The sequence below is a fragment of the Oxyura jamaicensis genome, chromosome 20 (assembly GCF_011077185.1).
Source record: "Oxyura jamaicensis isolate SHBP4307 breed ruddy duck chromosome 20, BPBGC_Ojam_1.0, whole genome shotgun sequence".
In the NCBI taxonomy this organism is placed as follows: domain Eukaryota; kingdom Metazoa; phylum Chordata; class Aves; order Anseriformes; family Anatidae; genus Oxyura; species Oxyura jamaicensis.
The window spans coordinates 1610629-1633807 of NC_048912.1; the positions used below are offsets into that span (position 1 = coordinate 1610629).

At 43.5% G+C, this 23179-nt stretch overlaps 1 protein-coding gene across 1 annotated transcript in view; it reads left to right on the forward strand.

The window, feature by feature from the left end:
- The first annotated feature begins 308 nt into the window (after positions 1–308).
- The window catches only part of FAM83C (family with sequence similarity 83 member C), a 27332-nt gene continuing 4461 nt past the window's right edge, over positions 309–23179 (forward strand). Inside the window, exons 1-5 of the mRNA XM_035344147.1 lie at positions 309–365; positions 793–910; positions 3771–4441; positions 13128–13295; positions 17424–17548. Coding sequence (XP_035200038.1) covers positions 309–365; positions 793–910; positions 3771–4441; positions 13128–13295; positions 17424–17548 — 1139 coding nt within the window. The remainder of the gene's footprint in view (positions 366–792; positions 911–3770; positions 4442–13127; positions 13296–17423; positions 17549–23179) is intronic.

Sequence of the window (23179 nt, forward strand, 5' to 3'; positions counted from 1 at the left end):
AAGTTGCTGAACATGTTGAGGGAGTACTTGTTTTGCCTGCAGTCATTAAACCTGCTCAGCAGCTTGCTCTGCTCATTCGTGGGGCAGAAGAGAAGTTTGGGCCTCATCTTTCCACTGGGAATGCAGAGCAGGAGCTCACATGGGCATGATCCTGTGTTTTTGTAGTGCATTTCAGTGGCTGCACCCAGGATGTTTAGGGGATGTGGCAACAGACCTGCTTGAGGGACTTGGGACGGACTGGTGTAAACAATAGAAATAGCTACAGCCCTGTTCTTGTGCAGGTATTTCATGTAAGAGGACCCTGCAACATGTTGCTGAGACTGGGTCCTGTTGGTGTTGGCATACTACTGCAGCTCTTCAAGGAGGTAAGAGCCACCTCCATGCATATTTAGGAAGCAAGGAATCTTGCAAATGCAAAGCTTTCATTAATGGTTACGTCACTGACAAAAGGAGTGAGCGGGGCTCATATTCATACCTCATCCCACTTGCCTCTCATTCATACCTCATCCCACCCGCCTGTATCCTGGGCTGCTCCACATCCTGTCAAAGTGGGGCATCCCGTGTGGATTTGGTCATTGTCTCACATCCTTCCCTTCATATCCTCTTCCTGCTGATAACTAGACCCACTGATGTTACAGTGCCCAATTCCATTTCTGTGTATTTCCTTTGGAAGGAAAGAAGGAAGAGACATCTGAACGTGCTTTTTGCTGTGTTCAGCACAGAGCAGCAGTGACCAAAACTCAGATTTTTCCCATCTAGCTGTACTATATCTGGCCACTGAATTCTCCTCAGTGGAACGTTTCTGGGTTTTATGAAATTCCAGAAATGCCTATAGATGTGTTTGAACACCAAACACGTTTTGTGGTGGAGGACGTGAATTTCAGTGCTGAAATAGAGGTGAAAGAAGGATGTTGGACTTCCTGTGTTCCTGGGTGCATGGTCTCCAAAACCTGTGCTATTAGGGAGTGAGGAGGCAGGCTCCCTCCCACTTGCGCTTGAAGAGGAAGCAGCAGGTACATTTTGTGGAAAGTCCTGGTAAGATGTTTATGTTTGGTGAGCTCCAAGAACATCTGTAGTAGAGCACGAGGTATTGCCTAATGCTCAGATCCTGACTGAGCCCAGGTATCAGCCAAGGTACAGCTGTCTATAGACATTCACTTGGAAGTGGGATTCAATATGCATGTTTAGCCAGAGGGGAGTTTTCCCCTTTCTCTCTGATTACAGAAAGTGTAGACAACACTTCCAGATAAGATCCTTTTAGCTGGCAGAAATTATCTGCTGTGATTCCCACATCCTGTGTTGGCTGATCAGACTGAGGAGTACCAATTATAGACATCTGTTTCCCAGACAGGAACAGGATATATCTCATCTAATTTTAGATGTCTGCATGGTAAACCTCTGTCACTTACTTTGACAACCTGAGCTCTCCTCTCCAGCAGAGAGAGAAGCACCTTCATGGTACATTTCATCTTACCTGCTTCAGATGTCTGCTGCAGTGAGCTGACTCCCAGGAAAGCTCTGCCTCTTTCCACTGACCAACACTGAAGAAGCCCAAGCTGACAAGCTTGGATGGAGAGGTTTACATCATAGGTGCTTTCATGTGCTGAGGTCCATGAGAAATTACTGGAGAGAGAGCAGGTCACAACCAAACACTAACTGGAGACAGTGGAAATCCCTTTCCAGAACCAGAAGCAGTTGCTTATCTAGCAGAAAACACACATCTCATGACCTCTTAATGTATATAAATCTCTGAGGGGAGGGTGTCAAGAAGATGGAGCCGGTCTCTTTTCAGTTGTGCACAGTGACAGGATGAGAGGCAATGGGCACAAATTGAAGCACAGGAGGTTCCGGTTCAATATGAGGGGGCACTTCTTTACTGGGAGGGTGACCGAGCACTGGGACAGGTTGCCCAGAGAGGTTGTAGAGTCTCCTTCTCTGGAGATACTCAAACCCCACCTGGATGCCATCCTGCGCAATGTGCTCTAGGTGATCCTGCCTGGCAGGGTGGTTGGACTAGATGATCTTTAGAGGTCCCTTCCGACCTCAGCCATTCTGTGATTCTTTTAAAAGTTTATGCTCCTTTTAGGTCTTTAGAAAGGCAAAAAGAAGGGTGATTTTGCCCTTTTTTATGTTATCACTAGGGCAATGTTATCACCCTGACAGCGCATCTTGAGAAAAAGAACCATCAAATGTTTTCCTTCCTTCCTTCTTTACTTCTTCCTTTTCCCCCTAAATTTCCTTACATTTAATTTGGCTATTCACGTCACCATTTTAAGTTAATGTCATTCTTTAAGCTGCTCTAACACGTATTCACACCTATAAAACTTCCTTCCAGCAGCTTTGTTACAATTTTGTCCTAGATCTATTATCCACAGCAGCAAACTCTGCACCTGCTTGCTGCTGGCTACATTGCAGCACAGCTCTGACAGGCAACTCAAATTTTCTAATCAAATGTGCTTTTGCTTCTGTTCTTGCAGTTTGTGCAGTCCCAGTAAGAGTTTGTTCTGATTTCAGCAGTCTAAGGACCAGACAGCTCATCCAAACTAGTCATCCCACTCTAGCTGCAGTCGATAGAGACTGATAGTCCTTTGGGACGTGATTCATCACAGATGACTTAGAACCCAGCATCTTAATGCGCTGGTTCACACTTAGGCACAGCTGTCTATCTCCATTGACTATAGCCTGCTGATTATTTGAGAGTAGACATTTAGCGTTTTGATGACTTAATTTAGCCTGGATGAATTTAATCTACAGGGTTTTTGTGACTTGCAGATAAAAAGCAAGCTGGTTAGATCAGCTATGCAGCCAGTTCTTCATGCTGTGCTTTAATATCATTCTCTGGTTAGCCTCTGTGGAGTTCAGTAGCTCCAGGGTAAGTGGGATGAGTGGCGTGGGGGAGGTCTGGCTTGTAGTCTGGGGACTTCTGTGCTCCTCCTGTGCACAATTTTTCTTGTGGTCTGGGTGCGTTTCTAACACAGTTTTAGATCCCGTATTAATGTTTGTCTGTATGTTTTTTTCCAAAAATAACTTAATGGTACTTCTGGGAAAACTGGAATTAACTACTCCCCAACTACATGGCATGTGGACAATATCTTTGTTCACACTGCACCAGACTCAGACATGGTTTGCACTGTCCCTTCCTTGAGGAATTTACAGGGAGATGCTAAAAGACCATATGAGCTATTGCTCTTGTGGTATCTAATGATGTGAACTGTGCTAAGATTCCTGCTGTGTTTCAGACAAATACCATGGCCTTGTGATAACAAAAAGATGGTGGTTTGGATTCCCTGCTGGGCGCCAGTGTAGCAGCCCAGTCTCCCAGGAAATGCTAAACAGGAGCTATGTTTCAAGGATGAATTAGTTTCTTGCCCAAGTCTCGTTACCCACTTGGGATATATGTATTTCATTATAACTGCCAGTGAGAAGCATGTTTGATTTGGAACAAAATTCAAGCAGGAACAAGTTTCAACATCTGTATTTCCACTGAGAGCACAATGAGAGACAAAACAGGTTAGAGCATGCTTGGCCAAAGGTGGGGACCTATCAGGAGAGAAAGGGAGGGCAGTTCATGAATCAGTTACAGGGAAAGGGAAGGAGCAGCTTGAAGAGATGATCTTCTTCCCCTTGCAAAAGGGATACTCCTAAGTCCCAGTTACCAGGTGTGCAGCTGGCGGAGCTGTGAGAGGGAGCTGAGAGCCTGCTCCTCCCCTAGGGTGGGAGGCTGTACCTCGTGATTAACTTCCAACCAGAGGAGTGGAGCTCATGCTGAGTCCTGAAGGAACCTGTTGGGAGGAACACAGGAGTGCAGGAAAGGGACAGAAAATACCTGGAATCAGCCAGAGGACTAACACGGCTGGAGAGGCTCTTCTTAGCATCAATAGCTCTGGTCATGTTCAACTACCTGGCAGTAGAGGTGAAACCCCAGTTCCACCGCTATGGGAGCCAGCAAGGGGTGTCTGGGCCACTAAGGAACCGCCTGGAGCAGCTGAAGAAGCCGTGGTGGAGGGAACCCACCCCCCTGGTGCTCCAGCACAGTGAAACAGCCAGGCTTGCTGTTGATGCCTTTCTTGAGCAGGGGGAACGCGGCTACCTGAGTGCCATCACTGAGGAACGGGAGCTGCCTTTTCTTTCCACCCTTGACATGGAGTATATGAGCCACCAGAGAAACCTAAGCTATCCAGAACTCAATGCAATGAAAGACAAGGAGGGTGACCCTGGTGATGCAGATACTGGAGACAGGTCCTCCCTCTGCTCCGAACTAACGTCTGGCACCTACTTCCCACTCATGTCTGATGTGCACCCTCCTGAGCTGGAGCTGGGGTGGCCAGGAATCCCACTCCTCACAGTGTCTGGCCAGACTCAAGCCACTGTGATTTTCCAAAGAAACAAAGCTAACAGCATTAAGGATTTGTTCCGGTCTCTGATCAGCCGGGCACGGACGGTATGTATAGAGCTGTGTCCCTCCCGCGGGGTCTTTTTCTCCAGCCCCCAAGTCCTGGTGGCCGGTCCTACAGCTGTACAGCAAATGCTCCAAGCTGCTGCTGCTGTCTAGATTTCTGGCATGATGTGGTTGCTCTTTCTCTAGCACATCTGTAACTGTTCTGCTCCTTTCCTTTCCTGTAATTTCTTTCCACCTCAGATTTCATGTCATCCAGGCAATATGCTTTAAGGCATTCTGCGTCTGTCTGTATTTGTGGGTATGCAGAGCATGGTACCAAAGCCTGGAGCAAGTGGCAGGGCATACAGCGTTAAAGCTTAGCTGTCCTCAAGCAGCAGTCGTGCACCCACTGGCCCTTCTGCCTTGCTCCAGGGAGTCCGCGTGGCCAGGGCTGGCCTTGACCCCTGGATATCATGTCAGGCAGAGCAAAAGGATGGCACTGGTGAGTTGCTGTGGGAGAACATAGGACCTGAGTAAACTTGTGGGGCTGAAAATCCCTGCCTGTGGTTTGAAATAGTTTAGAATACATCATCATGTCTCTCTGAGGATGAGTAAGATTAGCCCGCTTTGCCCCATCACACAGCTCCTGCTGAGTGGTGATTGCCAGCCCGTGGATGTAATCATAACTGGACAACTACCATACTGGTGTATGAAGCATAATACTGGCGTGGATATACTCACTGACTTTTGCTTCTCACTTGTTGCTTCTTTTTACTTTGCCATTGTACTGTGTACTAAACCAGCAACTCAGACACATTTTCAGCTTTCATTAGCTTTGTCCTCTTCGTGGTTCTTTTCAATTTTTCCATTTTTTTTTTTGTTTGTTTTCATGCATTTTCATTCCAATAGTGTAGGGATATTGAGTTAACTTTCAGTGCAAAGTTCACTTTTAATCGGTCAGCTCATAGGTAGTTTCTCTTATCGCTCTAGTAATTTTATATTTAACTTGATAGTCACTCCTTAAATGCATCACTGCCTAGTACATAAAGTAGGAACTAAAGAATTGATAGGCCTGGACTTTAGCTTTGTCAAGAACACAAGTCATTTCCAGGCAGACTGAAGGAAAGTGTTGTCTTATACCACCATCCACAGAACTGAGCAAACATAGTTATGACATCCTCAGCAGATGAAACTGGGGCCGTGCAGCAGCTCAAATTGCTGTGTAGCTTTGTAACATTGTTGAGCAACCACATATAATTGAAATTCAGGCATGACATGAAGAAAATGAACATCTTCAATTTTTATCCAACGGTAGGCCATTTTGGCTCAGTTGTAGGCTCAGTTGTAAGCAGCTATTGCTTAATGCCTGAATTTCTATTGAGCCTTGTAGGCACATATGGGAAGTTTTTTCCAGGAAGTAACGAACAAAAAGCTTTGTTTGTCCTTGCAGGCAGCCAGCTTATAACATTTTAAATGATCTGATAAATCCTGTGACACTTTTTCAGCAGCGGGGATTAAGACGGTCATGGCAGAATGCACAAAGTAAATGACTACTGAGAAATGTCCCCTTGTTTCTTAGCACGTCCCGGATCTCTGATGATATTTTGATCCTTTAAACCATGTGAAAACTATCCTGCTGCTTTTTCGGTTCAGAGGAACTTCCTTGTTGCTGCAGAGAGGCTGCTTGGATATCAGGTGCTTTATTGTGCTCTAAGTACTTTTTGAGCTTTTTATTTTTGCTTGGCTTAAAAAAGTACTGATGATCTTCAGCCCTTCAGACTGGGGATTTTCACATAATGTTTTTGGCTTTTGTGTGAAATGTGATAATGAGTTTTCAATCATCTTATCGGTTCCCTACTGGTGTTTTACTGGCTTCTGTGTTAGCAGCTCTGGACATGCTTCCCATGATTAACTCAGTGATTAACAGCAGTTCCAGCTCATCCACAACCCCAGTTACACACCTTTAAGTAGTTACTGAGTCATTTTGCTCTTCAAACCAGTCATTTTGCCCTTCAAACCATCCACAAGGATGTTACTTGTATGTTTTTTAATATCAATAGAGCAACCAAAGGTAAGAAACATCTTTTGCCTGAAGTGCCAGTAGCAACTGCACAGAGACCAGCTTCCTATTTTGCAATAGTTAGCAAATATTTTCTCCACTAGACTTAAATTCTCCTCATATTCCTCCTTCAGAGTGTTTGTTCTCCTATGTGCTTACAGGTAACATAAAAGAGTGAAACAGTGCCAGTGAGATGTAGGAAAGATGCTGAGATCTCTGAATGCTTTTCATGGGTCTGGTAGACCGGAAAGCATGTGTTGAAATGTTGTTTGCTGTTTTCTCCTGTACAGTCATAGTGAACAACATCAGCTGACATATTTTGCAACAGCATATTTGTACTGACAAATTATCAAAATGGGCATTTGTTTTATTGGTACCTTTTCCTGGTGTGGTTTGTTTTTCTAATTTACTGTATTTAACCAGCTGTCTTTGAAGATGTATTTTCAGATTTGAGCTTTTCCCTTTGCAGACATAAGAAGATGCAGTGCAGCCACACCTTAGCCTTCACTTGATAATACTATTATAATTATACTTTTGTTGGATGAGCTCCAAGCTATCCAACTGTAGGGGCAGGGTCCATACTTCTTCTTTTGCCCCTCTTGTACAGCTCTGACACTCGCTGGGTGTTTGCATTTGCAAGTGATGGTAGAAGGGTCCTTGATGGTCCCCCAGAGAAGCAATGTACTGCTGCAAATGGCAACACTATAGTAATAACCAAAACCACGCTGCTGTTGGCAAATACCAGTAAAACCAGCTGTGCTGGTTAGAAACCAGACAGATGGCAACCCCAGCAGGGTGCTGCTAAGTGCTGTAATTCCCAAAGTGATGACTGCAGTAACTGTTGAATTGTGAGTCTCCAGAAGCAGATCCAAAAACATCTTGCTTTAACCCTACAATGGCGAGGTGTCAATTTTCTAGAGCCTGTAGAACAGCTGTGTCTTTGCGGTGTCTTGGTGAGGAACGGGGAGGTTCTGAGCCAGCCCCAGCTTCACAGCTCCAACACTGAGGCCAAGGGGCTGGGCCCTGGACATGCAGGGACCATTGTAAGCCCAGAGTTGCTTAAATGCTTTTAAACTTGAGATATGATTTGCCAGGAGTGTGATTTGGAGATGGTATTTAGGTACCTAACTTCCACTGCTGCAGAGAGCTGCTGGAAATTATCTTTGAGGGTTCAGACCTCACTTCTGTCACAATACGTTCTTAGGATGTTTCAAGGAGAAGACTTCCAGTGTCTTCATCCCCCAAGACATCTTCTCTTTGGGTTTTAGCTGATGTTATTATTAAAGCTACCTGTTTTGTTTATCAGGGGGACTGGCCCTTACAGTTGTCCTGTGGCACCCACACTTGGTACAAGCAGACCCTCCACAGGTACCTGCTCCTCTACTGCAGGAGGCTGTAGTAGGGCACAACCTCCCCTCTCTCCCCACTGCAATGCACAGTGTGTGAGGGGCTGCCAGCTTTCTCCCCTGACATCAGCTGTGGGTGCACACCAGCACCACCAGGAACAACTCTACCCAAATCTCTCCAGTGAAGGGACTGCATGGGAGGAGGCCATGAATGGGGCCAGCACCCATTCTACCTCCTGATGCCAACTGAAGACCCATGTCAGAAAACATGAGTCTGACTATCACATGGGGCTCCACCCAGCTTGCACAAGCTGATGTCCCATTGCCTGGGGTGCCTGCTCCCACAACTACACCAGAGCCCTGCTGCAATGCTTCCAGGAGATGCAGATCTGCTTGGCAGCTGGCTGCACCCCAGCCCAGAGCACTGGGTGCCACGGTGTCCCCATGCTGCCATACAAAGCTGTAATAGCACCTGCTCAGCTATATCCCTCTTACAGTGAGTACTACAGACTGGCTGTGCTGGTTTGGGGCAGGCAATAACCCCAAGCTCTGCCAAAGCCTGTGAGCACTGGTAGAGAAATGCAAACTGGTGTGGCCTTCTGTGCCCTTCAGGTGCATGTGGTGCCTCTGTGCTTGGAGGGTCTGGAGCCAAAGGAGCATCAGTCTCTCTTGAGTCCATCATATTGACTTTTCAAGGCATGTTTAGATTGTCTCCAGAGAGAAGCCTGCCCCAGGAACTATGCCTGAGATGAGCTGGGCTATCAAGAGGCAAATGTAGCTGAGAGGGACTTGCCTGGGGCTCTACACAAGGCTTGGGCTATAGATTTTTTTCCTGGTTCTTCCTCGTTAAAGAATGAGTGGCCTATCAAAGTCATTTGGCTAAATTGCCTGGTCTTGTAACCCTTGGTCTTTGGCTGAAGGCTACTATGGAAAGACAGGGTGAAGTCCTGCTCTTTTATGTAGGTCTCAGCAGTACCTAATGCTGACAACCCAGCGATAGTTTTGATTTGGAAAGTTGAAAATGCTTCTGGATAACTTCAGGGTGCTCCCAGGACTGACTCTGCTGGATGATGGGATTTCAGGAAGGGGGAATAATTTATGAGAGCATCATAAAGCTTCTAAGAAGACAATAGCAACAAAGGCCATGAAAAGTACCTTTTGGAGTCAGGCTCTGAAGCCTATATCTGCCAGGGTGAGAGGGTGAAGGACACATGATTTTGGCCTGGGCAGTAGGAATGGTTTTTAGTGTGTGTTGAGGAGCTTGTTGAAAGCACTTGTTACTTTCTGACAGCTGTCTTGTGTCCTGTGTGGATGCCTGGTTTCACACCCTCCAGGAAGGTGCTCCCCCAAATCCACAAAAGGGCTAAATCCCCAAGAACTCAGATAGCATTGCTGTCCACCTCTGCTGCAGTCCTGGTGCAGACGGTCTTTCCAATGGCTTGTAAGAACACAGCAGGGCTGAGAGGAACCAGCCTGACAAACTGAATACTGGGCATGATGGCATGGGGAGGCCAGTGAGACCCTGTTCTGTCTATGGCAGCTGCCTTCGATCAGCACTTGGACCATGAGTGTGGGCTTGGAAAGAGGCAGTTTGTTCATGAAAACACACAGGAGAGCTACTGGGAAGCAGGCGATCTGGGACAGTTTGCCTGTTCTGGGCTTCACAGTACAAGAAACTCAAAATTCAAAACCCAACTGGATAGAGTCCTGGACAACCATCTTTACTTGACCCTGCTTGAGAAGGGGGGTTGGACTAGACAGTCTTCAGAGGTTCCGTCCAACCTATGAAGCAGAGACATGGATATGTCCTCACATCCAAGGATAGCAAGACAGCTCCTCAACATTTTTCTGTGTCTAACCTGTGAACATGATTCAGCCGGCTCCTATTTTAAAGTCTGAACCACTGCACACATGAAAGTCAGCCTCACTGCTGTCCTCTGCATTTAACTCTTTATTTACAGAGGAACAGCTGAGCAGAAGCAGCAGAGGGAAGCTCAGCCTACATGGTCTGCTCCATAGGGTTGTTTGAGAATTGTATTCATGGCCATGATCTAACAGAAGCAGAAGAAGTGTTTGGAAACAGGCTTCCCACTCTCCCAGGTGCATGATTAGCACCACGAACATGCTATGTTGTGGATTTTGTGTGCAAAGTGTAGTGCAGGGCACAAACATTGAGTAGCAGCGAAAAGAAGGCCATTGGAGAGTCACTCCAAAACTCAGAGCTTTTGGGATGTATATATTTGGGCATCCTTATGATCAGAGGACTGGAGCACCTGTTGTGCAAGGACAGGCTGAGGGAACTGGGCCTAGTTAGTCTGGAAAAGAGAAGACTGAGGGGAGACTTCATCAATATGTGTAAATGTCTGAGGGGAGGGTGTCAAGAGGATGGAGCCAGTATCTTTTCAGTTGTGCACAGTGACAGGACGAGAGGCAACGGGCACAAACGAAAGCACAGGAGGTTCTGGCTCAATATGAGGGGGCACTTCTTTACTGGGAGGGTGACCAAGCACTGGGACAGGTTGCCCAGAGAGGTTGTAGAGTCTCCTTCTCTGGAGATACTCAAACCCCACCTGGATGCCATCCTGTGCAATGTGCTCTAGGTGATCCTGCCTGGCAGGGTGGTTGGACTAGATGATATTCAGAGGTCCCTTCCAACCTCAGCCATTCTGTGATTCTCTAGTAGGTGGAGAAACTCAAAATTCTACTTAAGCATGCAACTTACAAGTAACAGTTATCTTATTTAGTGTTAACGTATGGTAAGGACCAAAACTAAAGTTATTGATCACTAATTCTGGTATTTTTTCAGCTTTTGAAATGAAGCTGGCCTGTCTGTATATCTTTCACTACTTTACTTTCTTCAGTGTGATGTCAACTTCCCTGAGTTCTCAGAGTTAACTGTTACTGGTCTAGGTTATGAGATAGCTCTGCAAAAACTCTTGGGTGAAGTGCATCAGGCCTGGTATTAATCATTCAGCTCAGCAAGTGCTATCCTGATGGTTCCTTTTGTGTACAAGATGTCACCCTATAGTGATGGCCAAAGGATGGACCCCAGCAGTCCCTTCCTGATCCAAGTAATAGCCTTCCTGATATTGTCTGCAGGCAATGTCTCTCTGAGAAATAGTGGAACAGCTTCTCCAGTTATATTTTAGTCTACTTATGGTTGATTTCCCTTGATCCATTGTCCTTGTTGCAGGTCATACTGTAATATAAATTTTCTAGTTGTGGGACAACTCACTTGTACTAGGTTCTTGTAAAGACAAACCTTCTATTGTCTGTGGTTTCCTTCTATTTTTTTTCAAGAATGCATTGGGAATTCAAGAATGCATCCCATGGCAACCCATGGGATGGGTTGCCATTGTATTCTTTATTCTATCTATCTCTTGTGTTTTTTTTGTTTGTTTGTTTTGTTTGTTTGTTTGATTGATTTTTTTTTCTTTCCATTTTAAAACCCCCTCCCTTGCAAATCTTTTTTAAAAATCTGTTTTGTTTGTTTGTTTAATTTTAGTGTTATACCTTCTTTCTACCCTTAGGATTCTCAACTGTCTCTTTATGGTTACTCTTACTAACATGCTTTAAAATATCTATCTGCTTATAGGCAGGTCAAACTCAGAAGAGCTTTCCAATTGGTCAGTTTTCTATGTGTTGAAATTGAAATTTTTCATTTTCTATGAAAACACATCGGTAGTGCATTCCAAGGGCTTCATAGACAATATTTGCCCTGCTATGTTTCTTTGCCAAAAAATGACTGGACAGTTAATGATTCATCTTTGTCACAAAAGCCTGAGATCTGGGCAATTGCCAATTGCCTGTAAAAAGACTATCCACTTGATCTTTCTGACCCAGTGAGGGCAATCCCTGGTATAATGATGTGTATGTTCTTTTCCACATTATTTATGAGACAGATTCTTTCAGTCTGTTGATGTCATCATTAAGGCCACTTTCTGAACATCTTTGAAATGTCATTGCATTTGGGGGAAGTTATTCATGACTGGAAAAGGGCAAACATCACATCCATCTTCAAAAAGTGCGAGAAGGAAAGTCCAGGGAATTACAGGTCTGTTAGCCTCACCCTACTCCCTAGGAAAAAAGTGTGGAGCAAGTGGAAGGTAAATCCAGGTAAATGACGAATAAAATATGAATATGAAAGCCATAGTGTGCCTGTCCAACCTGATTCCCTTCTGTGACTCAATGATAGGCCGTGTAGATGAAGGAGGAGCAGTGGACACTGAGAACCTTAACTTTAACAAAGACTTTGACGTGGTGTCCCATAGTCTACTTACAGCCAAACTGGTGAGACATGGTTTGGATAGTTGGACCACAAGATAGGTGAAAAAAAAAAAAAAAAAAAAAAAAAAAAGAATGGCTTTATCACTGCACTCAGGTGGTTCAAAGCCTAGCTAATGGCATAGAGTGCAACCTGAGGAGGCTTGCAAGCAATACCATATTAAGAGCAGTTAATGTGCTGGAAGGTGGGGTTTCTGTTCAGAGGGATGTTAGCAGAGAATTTGGCTGATGGAAACTCCAGAAAAGAAAGACAAATGCACAGTCCTGCATGTGAGAGGAAATAACTACCTACGGCAGGATGCACTTGGACAACAGCCTAGAAAGCAGCTTTCTGGAAGAAAGACCTGGGGTCCTGGGAAGAGATCACCAATGTGCCTTGCGCCAAAGAAAGCTGACTACATACTGGGCTGTGTTAGCAGGACTGCCACCAGCAGGGAAGGGAAAGGATTCTTCCCACACATTATTCTATAATTCTGTCTAGTTGCCCATAGGATGTGATCTTGAAAAAAGGGCATATACATACTTGAGCAACATACCTTCTCCCTTACCTGTCAGCGTGTACTTCATGAAGAAATGATGCTTCTTGAGATTAATATGCTAGTCATCTATGGAATCACTCTTTGAACTGAATCATGAGTTTGGTCAGTCTCAGTTCTTCCTGTTTGTATGCTATGTTTCTGACGCATTTGCTTAGGGGAATACATAATTGTTGCACCAATGACATTGAGAGTTTGTGCACATACATTACCCTTTCAGCTATTTCTTTCTGTGAATGACAGATGGATGAGGCAGGAGGTAGCAGGACAGGGAATGTCTTCATAGTCATTAAGAGTGATTTTATCTGCCATGGTGGGGTAAGGACTAAAGGACTATTAAATACAAAGGTCCAGAAGATATCTCAACTCATGTGACCATTGATACTCTGTAAGTCTGGAAGTTTGACTACTTAACTCATGGTTTGAAGTATAATTCACTTGGGCATGAAGTTTCAACACTCGTCTTTTTTTTTTTTTTTTTCCCACACCTCTCTCCCTTCCCCCACCCCCCTTCTCCTGGCTAGGTGATAGCAATTGTGATGGATCTGTTTACAGACATGGAAATACTGTGTGACCTGCTGGAGACCTCAAGCAGACGGCATGTCCCTGTTTACCTGATCCTGGATGAAGAGTACTTGAAGCATTTTGTGGAAATGTGCAATAAAATGGCTCTTACTCAGGACAGCTTTCCAGTAAGTTTTTAATCACACTCTGGATGTAACAACTGAGTCTTGGAATTTATAAAAAACATGAACTCTTTGTTCTGTTCTCTCTGACTGGTCTCTAGGACCTGGTGCGTGTAGGATGAGAGAGGTAGACCAGAAAAATTCTGCTCACATGGACCTATATTACCTCCTCTCCTTATGCCCTCTTAGTCCCTTCCCCAGGACACTGAATTGCAAGATTTAAATTTCTCTCAGTTCAGACCCCTCAGCTCAGCTTTAGGTTCTGGCCAGAGCTGCTGTAGTGTGTTGCACTTCAGCTGCGTGGGGAAGGAGAGTAGCACGTTCCTTGGGATGTCTTGACACAGAATATACCATTTCCTCCTAGCCCTATGGCACTGACTCAGTATAAAACCAGATGTTAAAAATGTCATATCAGGATTTACTTCTATGCCTGTGATTCAGTTTGACACCTGGCTTCATGAGGGATTTGTGAAGAGCCTGATTTCCCAGTCCTTGGGGTGTCCATCATCAATGCTGTGAGGTACCCCGAGCAGGCAAACATTAAAAATTAATGTAACAGTGAGACAAGCTCTCTTGGGAACTCTCAGACTCGGAAATTTACCCCAGTGGCATGCTGTCCCCCATATAACCTTTCTGGTTAACACCTACCAATGGAGGATGATTTTTGATATCATTTGTTAGTTCTGCAAGGCCAACACCTAGGGGCTATGCTCTGCATTGGGTGCCTTCCCTAGAATGATGAGGCTGATAGACTTCCAGCCATCTGTTTCATAGATTTTCCCCTCATCCAGGAAAAATGCAAAAATAATGTTTTACAGCATTCAAAATAGAAACAGTTGCAAATGTCTTAATTTCTTATAATGTTTAACCTGTCAGCACAAAGATTAATTTAGACATGCATCCTTTTCTTCTCATGTTGGTGACACACTGTCCTTTCTTGTTAATCACAAACCAACCTCATTTCATCCTGCCTGTTGAGATAGCAAGTGTTAGAGGAAACTGCTTCATGCTGGAGCATGTTTGGTTTCATAAACATTTCAACAGCACCATTGAAATCACCTAGTGGATCCAGATAAATTCCACCTCTCCAAAATTTATTTTGTTTGCTTCTTATTCAAAAGTATGGCCACTGTTTTTAATATTAACATTGGTTTACATCCATGGAGATGTCTATGTCTCTTTGTTAGACCTGATGTCATGTCTTGTGCTTTAATGGCTAATTAACACTTGCCTCACCCATTCAGTGACTCATCCACAGGTTTCAATGTCAAGTCCCTCTTAGGCTTCTGCATCTTAAGCAGTACATTAACATACATGATTGATATTCACATCTAAGTGGAATTAATGTACTTATTTTATTCCTGGTTCTGAGTTGAGACCGGACATGATGGTAAATCTCCATTTGTAAAAAATTGGTGACAATATGGAGTTTAATGAGGATTATGGGACAATTTCTCCTGTAGCTTCTTACTTTTGAGAACATTCTGTGAGCTTAATTGTGTCAAATCTTACTGCTGAGCATCAAGAAATCCTGCAGTAGTTCATCAAGAATTGCCAGTGGTCACAGCAAGAAATTTTTGGATTTTTTTTTTTTTTTCAAATTACCTTCTATTAAATCTAAAACTACTAAACTGAGTGAGAATGATACACATTGTTCTGGCTTTCCTGCAAGACTGCAGGATTCTCATCTTGCCTGGACAATTCACAGCCTGGATTGCCATGGAGAAGAAGAAGATGGAAAAAATGAGCCAGGTATCAGAAACTCACCCAGCCTTGGAAAGGAGAGAGGGAGTAAAGATATGCTATGGAAATAAATCTACAGGATAACCCTTACTTGGAGTGGTTTTAACTTCCACAGGGGGAGAGTAGGCTCTTCCCATTGAGAATTACCACTAGAACCTCAGCATTGGAAGAAAAAAGTACCCGTGTTGAATGGCAACAGGATTAGGTGAACACCTCCCCAAGCTTCCAGTGTATCTTCCTCTATTTCAGCAATTTGTGATGGCATTTCATAGTATCATAGAATAATTCATGTTGGAAGAAACCTCAGGAAGTCATTAAGTCCAACCTCTTGCTCAAAGCAGGGTCACCTGGGAGGTCAGACTGAGTTGCTCAGGGCCTTATCTGGTCTGGTCTTGAAAATTTCCAGGCATGGAGAAGCACAACCTGCCCAGTTATCTTGTTCTAATGCCTAACTGTCCTCATGGGGAAAGATTTCATCCCTTCTAATGGGTGACAAATCAGAACATGTTTTGGGTTGCAAGAAGGTAACGAATGAGAGCCAAGTGCAAAGTGCAAAGACTGTGAAACTTCATCTCTGTCCCTGCTAAAATTTTCAAGGAGCTCAAGAGAAGACTTGACAAATATGTGGAGAAGAGAATAGGTCCAGGTGGGGTGCCCACTGAGACAAGCCACAAGAGGCTCAGGATCTTCCCTTAGCAGAAAACAGAGGCTTCAGCAATATTAGGGGGCAGCGTCATAAATGATTTCCAGAGCTGCCATGGCCTACAGCAAGAGATAGTGTTGGGTTAGATGGACACTTGCCTAGAGGAGCCCTGAAGGCAATGGTGGACATTGTGTGGGTGGTGAGACTTCCTCAGCATGACGTGTGAGTCGAGCCCTTCCTGACCTGCTGCCCTGAGCTCCCCAGAAGATGTTTCTGTGAATCCAACCTCCTGCCTCCAGGGGCTCTGATGGAAGAGGAAGGCTGGCAGGAGCAGAGCTCAGCTGGGCCTCCCGCAGGGTGGTTGCCTCCAGCTCCTCATCCCTGAGGCACAACTTCTGTGCCATGAGCTACACATGAGGCCAGAAGCTGGGCAAGCCGGTTCCTGGCTGTGTACAGGCAGCCCCATGAGCCCATTCATGGTCACCCTGCCAGGGAAGAGGGGGAGGAGAAGGGAGCACAGCCGTTTTCACAAGCAGCTTCTGGGGAGCAACAGGGAGAGGTTATGGGTCTGTGACCTGTGAAGAACGTCTGCAGGCAAATGAAAAGTATTTGTGTCCTTTGTTTCAGCCTGGCAGTGGCTGATAAAAAATGCTGTGTTTGGCCAGACTGAAATCCACAGCATGGTGGAAGATGGTACCCACCTCTGTGGAGGGGCAAAACAGCCCCATCATCTTGTGCCACCCATACATACCTCTGCTGCCACAGGTCTTCACGTTTTGGGGTACTGATGCCAAGCAGGGATGAGCTGCCAAGCAGGGATGAGCTGCCCATGAAGGAATCCACCTGTTCAAATGCAGGTGGGGACAGTTTGTGACAGCTCCTGGTGTGCCAAGGCCACTACAGGTGGTCATGAGCTGGCAAGGAAGGGCAGAAGGGATGATCTGGCAGGCCCCCGTACGTGCAGCCTTGGGGATCTTTCTTTACACTTGAGATGTTTTGTTGGCACTGTATTATATAGACCAGTCCAGTAACTGTTTCCAGGGGCTGGTCTCCTCTTCTGCTTGCCCCAGCTGAGGTGCAAATAACTTTTATTGTGGGCAAAAATTTCACCTTATGAAAGAGCCTCCTGTTGGACACCGGGAGCCTTGTTTCCTATTTTGAACTGGGCAATCGGTTCTACAGGCTGAAGTTGGATCAGAGAAGTTATTTGCAGTCTTTAAAAGAGGTGAGGATCAGGTTGGTTTCACCTGAGTACAGCAGCAGAAACTTAATATTATTTGAAAATATACTGGTAGAAGGACATTCTTAAAAGGTATGTATACTGTTCTGTCAGTCTTTTATATTGAGCAAGCCTGTCACTGTATAAAAACAGAAGAGCATATTTAATTTGATTTAAAATATTAGCAATAACCTAGAAGAAACTGCATAGCCTTACATACTTCGGAAATTATCTGTAGGATCATATAATTCTTTTATTATTATTATTATTATTATATTTTTTTTTTAGAAACAGGATTGTTACCTAAGTGCAGCTTTTTAATATTTGCTGGAATTTTTATTTTATATAAACAGGCATTATTCCAAAATACTTCGTATGTAGAAGTCAGAAAATAGTGTTATGCCTTGCTATATTCTACCTCTAGGACCAGAGCTTCTGCTTGAGACAGTCTAATCATTGATGCATAGGGAAATATTTCAGTTTTGTTCAACACACCTCCCCTTACCATCTCTACTTTCTTTGGTTTCAGAACATGCGCATAAGATGTCTGAGTGGAGACACATATTACAGCAAAGCAGGCAAGAAATTTGCAGGCCAGGTTCTGGAGAAGTTTATCCTGATAGATTGCGACCAAGTTCTAGCTGGTACATACAGGTGAGAAAAAAGTGACTACCAATACAAAGACTGGTGACACCACAGAAACACACATTTCCAAAATACTGAGTAACTCGAATTTTCTTTTCTGCATGATAAAGATGCACTGCTGTTCTTCTTCATTTCACCCTTATAGACATCCGTTTTCATTTTAGTGGTTTACCTTCCGCCCCATCCTCTTGCCTTTACTTTGCTGTTCAACATACAGATAGCATTAACTGCCTGTCTGCCAACACTGACGCTTCCTGGACACATCTGTCTATGAGTATCACTTAATTTATTGAAAATGTAAAAAATGCCCTACCAGGTCCGATGATGCTCCACTTAACCTAGATTTTGTCCCCAGCAGTAGCAGATGCTTTTTAGGGAGAGCAGCCCAAACTGCTACCTGTGGTGCATTCCCCTTGTCCTCCCACAGCACAGACAATTAGGGATGTTAAGAGAGTATTTCTCTACTTCTTCCTTTCTGTATCTGTTTTGGATCTACTGTACATGAATGTGCCCAAACTCACTGTCTATTTTAAACCAATCTCCTACTAATTTCATGAAGTACACCTAGTTCTGGTGCTTTACACTGGTAAATTTGCTGTCCTACCTTCAGTGAAGTCACTGTGTTCACAGCTTTCCAAGCCTTCATCTTAGCCCCTTCCCCACCCCTTCTCCTGTCCAAATTGAAGACCGTGGCCTTTTCAGTCTCTCCTCATAAGGCAGATGCACAATCTCTTGGTAATTTTAGTGGTCTTTCTCCCTCTCAAACATCACTATGTCCTTCTTGAGATATGGAGACCTCAATTGCACACAGCCCCCAAGGCAGGGCACCAGGGTGTTACAGACTGTCAAAATGATGCTTTCTGCTTTGTAGCCTTGCTGACAGTGACTAGCATTCATCGATTTTTTTTGCTGCTATTGCACATTGGACAGTTTAAACAGTTACCTTTCCTGACATTGAATATCCATGTGCTACATTTATTTAGATGCTCTCTCCCACTACAGGGTTAAAATTGTGTTGTGAGCATTATTACAAAATGGCTCTTCCAGTGCTGCCTCTTGAACTGAGTCTCACGCATTATTCCAGACCACATCCTGAATAGCACCTTTTCTTGTGGGTCAAAAAATTTAGACTAGTTAATTCTGGAAAGTAATAATTTATTGCTTCCAAAAAGTTTTTCTCCACTGCTCATTACAGTGAAGGACTAACCTTCTGGTATGACTGGATGAAGAATTCTCTAACTGTTACTGCCTCTCCTAATTTTGCAGTTTCTGTAGTCTCACTTAACATTGTCTGATCACCATCACTTTTTGGATCAGAGCGTCAGGAATAGCCCTGAGTCAAGTTACTGCTTGAAACACAGATTCAGTTCTCTGCATCAGTTCTTCCTTCTGTTGTTTTGGAGCAGGGATTTGGGTCTGTGATATGCTTTCTCTCTCTAGATATCTGTAGCTGTAATTCCTAAAGTTCTGGAAGATAATTATTTAGTTGAATAGGGCCTTGTATCTGGTTCGCTGCTGTCCCACTATCCATGTGATGTTCTGGACTACAAGAACCAGTTTCTCTCTGTGGAATTTGTTTAACAGTGAACAGAAAAATTTCCACAGGAGAAAGGCAGGTATACTGCAGCCTGGTACTATACGTAGTATAGCAGATATCTAGATTACTCTCCCTGCAGTTGGGAAAGCTAGATTCAAAAGAAGAGTATAATTACTGAGTAAAGCCAAAGATCCATATATGCCTGTATCTTGGGATGATACAGAGAAGCGGCTGAGAGCATTCTTACATAGTTCAGCAGCCTTGTGTGTAAGAATCAGAGGTTTCAGGACCTCTGGGGTTGTATGTTGTGTGTTTCTTTGCATTTGGTTTCCCATAGGAGAATTTTTCCTACCTTGGTTGTTCTGTCTTTGGCTCCTGCAATACCTCCTGGCAATGGGTTATGCAGTTTAATTTATGATTTGTGTGAAGAAGTGATCCAATTTATTTACATTAAGCCTACTGCTGTACAATTATATTTGATGCCCCCAAATTTCCATAACCTGGGAACAGTAAATCACGGTTCCCTATTTATTTTCTTGACTGCTTCCATGATTTAATCTTCCTCCATTATAATCCCTCATGTGAATAATCTCTTCTCAGAATCACAGAATATTAGGGATTGGAAGGGACCATGAAAGATCATCTAGTCCAATCTAGTACAATCTCTTCTCAGCTGAAGTATCCTCAGTTGTTCAGTCATTTCTCATGCAGAACTTCCAGACCTTTAGCCATGATGTCTATCTCTTGTGATATGAATTAACTAGAACTGCATAAAGTGGTCAACATATCCTGATTCACTATATACTTCAGCATAGTGGTGTAAGTGTGACTTCTGTCTTTTCCTTTGTCTCCATTCTGGCAGTTCCTAGTCTGTTGTTTGCTCTTTTGACTAGTGCTAAATACTGAAATGATTCTTGTTTTGAACTGTGCAATGGAACTCTGACCTCCTTCCTAAATGTTAATATCTAAGAGCTTGTAAATATTCAGAGATCATCAGGGTTTTTACAACAGTTTGCATTTATTGATGCACAATTTCATCTATCATTTTGTCACTTATTCACCCTTAACCATAAAATACTCTCATAGTTTCTTATTAGCCAGTTTTCCTTTGACCACTTAGGACAATGCTGTTTTGTATGAGCCCTGACACGACTTTTTCCACTACTTTTCAGAACTTTTCCGAATGTGTTGAACTGCACATATCCCAGCACAAAATCTGTGGGATTCCAGTGGGTAAATTAAAACTATTGCTAGCATTTTTTTCCCATCTTTAATCAACTGTTACTCTTTGGGAAGACTTTCTTTTATACTCATCACTTAAGCTAAGAATCCTTGGTGAATGACTCTGTCAAAATCTCTTTGTAAATCCAAGCATCTTACATCAAGCAGATTGTATGCATGTGTGCTTGCTGCCTCCTTCAAAGAACTGCAACAGGCTTTTGAGGAACGGCTTCCTTCCACAAAAATATGCTGAGTCTTCAGCATTATGAGTAAAGTTCTTTATGCATCTAATCATTTTACTCTCTATTTGCTTCTACCAGTTTGTTCAGTATGGAAATAAGAGTGGCTGGTTTGTATTTTCCAGGAGCTCTTTAAAAGGTTCACATTTACTAATTTCCATTCCTCTGCTACCATGTTCAATTTTAAATTATAGGGTATTCATTGGTTAATAATTGGAAAATTGCTGACTTCCACTTTTTGAAGGCTCTTTATTTTAATATTTTCCTTTACTGTGCCTTTTAACTATGGTGACTTTTGGGATGTTTTTAAATGTCTTTATTTTGTTAGGTATGTTTGCTCTGAGCCTCTAATATAGCATCTTCAAACAATCTTTGTGCTGCCTTAAGCATTTAACCTTTTCGGTTACTCTTTTAAATTTATTTTTAATAGCATCCCTCACTTTCTCTTATAAATTGAATGTTACTGTTGTGGATTATTTTACTCCTGAAGGAATACTTGATACTTGTACATCATCGTTATTTTTGCCGACTGGCCTTTCCAAAGGAACTTTCTGAACTGTAATGTTATTTCTCTTTTTTTTTTTGGTTTTCTGGTTAGTTTCTTCCCCAAAGCAGTCATTTATAGTGTGCAAAATGCCATTTCTGCAGCTCTCCTAGTCATGGCCCCTATTCAACATGGATATAACTGAGTGTCTCTTTATTCCTCTGCTTTCTACCTTCATAGCCCCTTAGCATGACATATTTACCATCAGCACTCTGCTCGGAAAGTTCACAGGCAAGTCCTGGTATTATGATTTCCCTATTAGGGAGTGGAATTTTAATCCAACAGGAATATATTTCATTTGATGATATATCATTTACATTGACTTATTTTTCTTTAATGTGTTATGCTATTGTCCCATCAACATATCCTTTATTTATTCTTTCTGTATAGTTTCTGCCCTTGCAATTGTTCCTTGATTTTCTTCTACCCAGTAAGTGTCTGAGATGCCTCCTATGTTAGCCATCACTCCAGCTCAGGTATTCCACAACATCTATTTGTTTCTTCAGTTTAGAAAATCTAGTTACTTAGTATTATTCTGAGCACCAGAAGAATTAATATGTTTCCCCGAGCATATTAAAATAACAGAGTGAAAGGTATGAAGACATTTACTAATGCAGATGAGAGAGGAGCCTAAGGGCAAATGGGACTAGAGCTAAAAAGGATCTTGAATAGGAAAACTTGAGTAAATGTTTGCCAGGCTAGGAGCAGAAAAAAGGTGTGCTATTGCCAGCATGAAAGGCATTTTTTGTACGTTTGAGTTGCCTTAGAGCAAGTTTTCTCAGCTCAAAAAGGGACGCAGTCAAAGTACGGATATACGTCCTGCCACAGGCACAGAGGGGAAGGAGCTCATTGCTGCATTGTACTGAAAGGAACTCAGTATTTGGTGTTGAAGCTGACATGACAAATGAAACTGAAAAATGAGGAGAGAAAGCTAAGAGATGGTCTCAAAAACTCTACATCTGGCTTCAGCACAAAGGAAGAAACTAAGTACAAAAGTGTTTGGCAAAGGACAGGTAAAGCTGGGAGGAGGGGGGGAGGGAAGCTGGAGAAAGCTTTGGAGTGCTTCAGAAGAAAACACTCATACTTTCAGGTATCCATGCCCCACGCAAGAAAAATGAGCTTCTAAGAGGGAGTTCCAGATATAACCCAATGAACAGTTACCTTAAGAAAGAAATTATAATGAAGGAGAAAGTGAACATACAAGGAAAAGAAAGACCACTGTATCAGCCAGGAAACCCCAGGCTGAAATGTAGAGCAAAAAAGTGAGCACTGCCAGACAATAAGTTATATAAAACTTTGCAGAGCACACCAAATCAAAGAGGAGGAAGATCTCAGGTGTATAAATAAAAACTGAATCCAGAAGGAAGAGACAAGGCATACTGCTGTAAGGATGAATAAGAAATAAGTGATAACTGAGATGTCATGCCCAAATTAACTGAATACATTGCACTGTTTGTAATGAAAAAGGAGATGAAAAAAAAGAAATGGAAATTGCTACAAACGCACTGGAAGCAAGCTTAAAGAGCTTACTACAATAAAATCAGATTATCGTCTCAGATATTAGAAAGAAAATGTAACATGAAATTAACAGTCTAGTACTGCATTCTATGTAGTATCTACATTTAACGATGAGTAAAATGATACACAGAGGTTTGCTTTGGAACACAGAAAGAACAGAATGCCTTGACAGCCAGAGTCAAGCAATAAAACAATAAAAACGAGTAGCAGAAATTACTGAGACAAAAAAGAAAAAAAAAAAAAGAAAAAAAAAAAAAACCTGCAATCTGGCATGTCATCAGCTGGAGACAGCTGAAGCAGAGAAGCTGAGTGTGAGGAACTGCAAGCCACCTGCACAATGCAGCCATGAAAAGCCGCCCCCCCTTTTCCAGAGGGGTCTTGCACACAGACCCAGTGCCAGTCCCCCGGGGGGCTCCGGTCGCTCTGCTCGGCCCAGGCCTTGCCGCAGGCCTCCAGCCTCCAGAGAGCTGGGGCTGCACCGCCACCTCCTGGCCACAGGCGGAGCTGCACGGGCGTCGGAAGGGCTCCGGCTTCGGGGGGAGGGGAGGGGAAGGGAAGGGAAGGGAAGGGAAGGGAAGGGA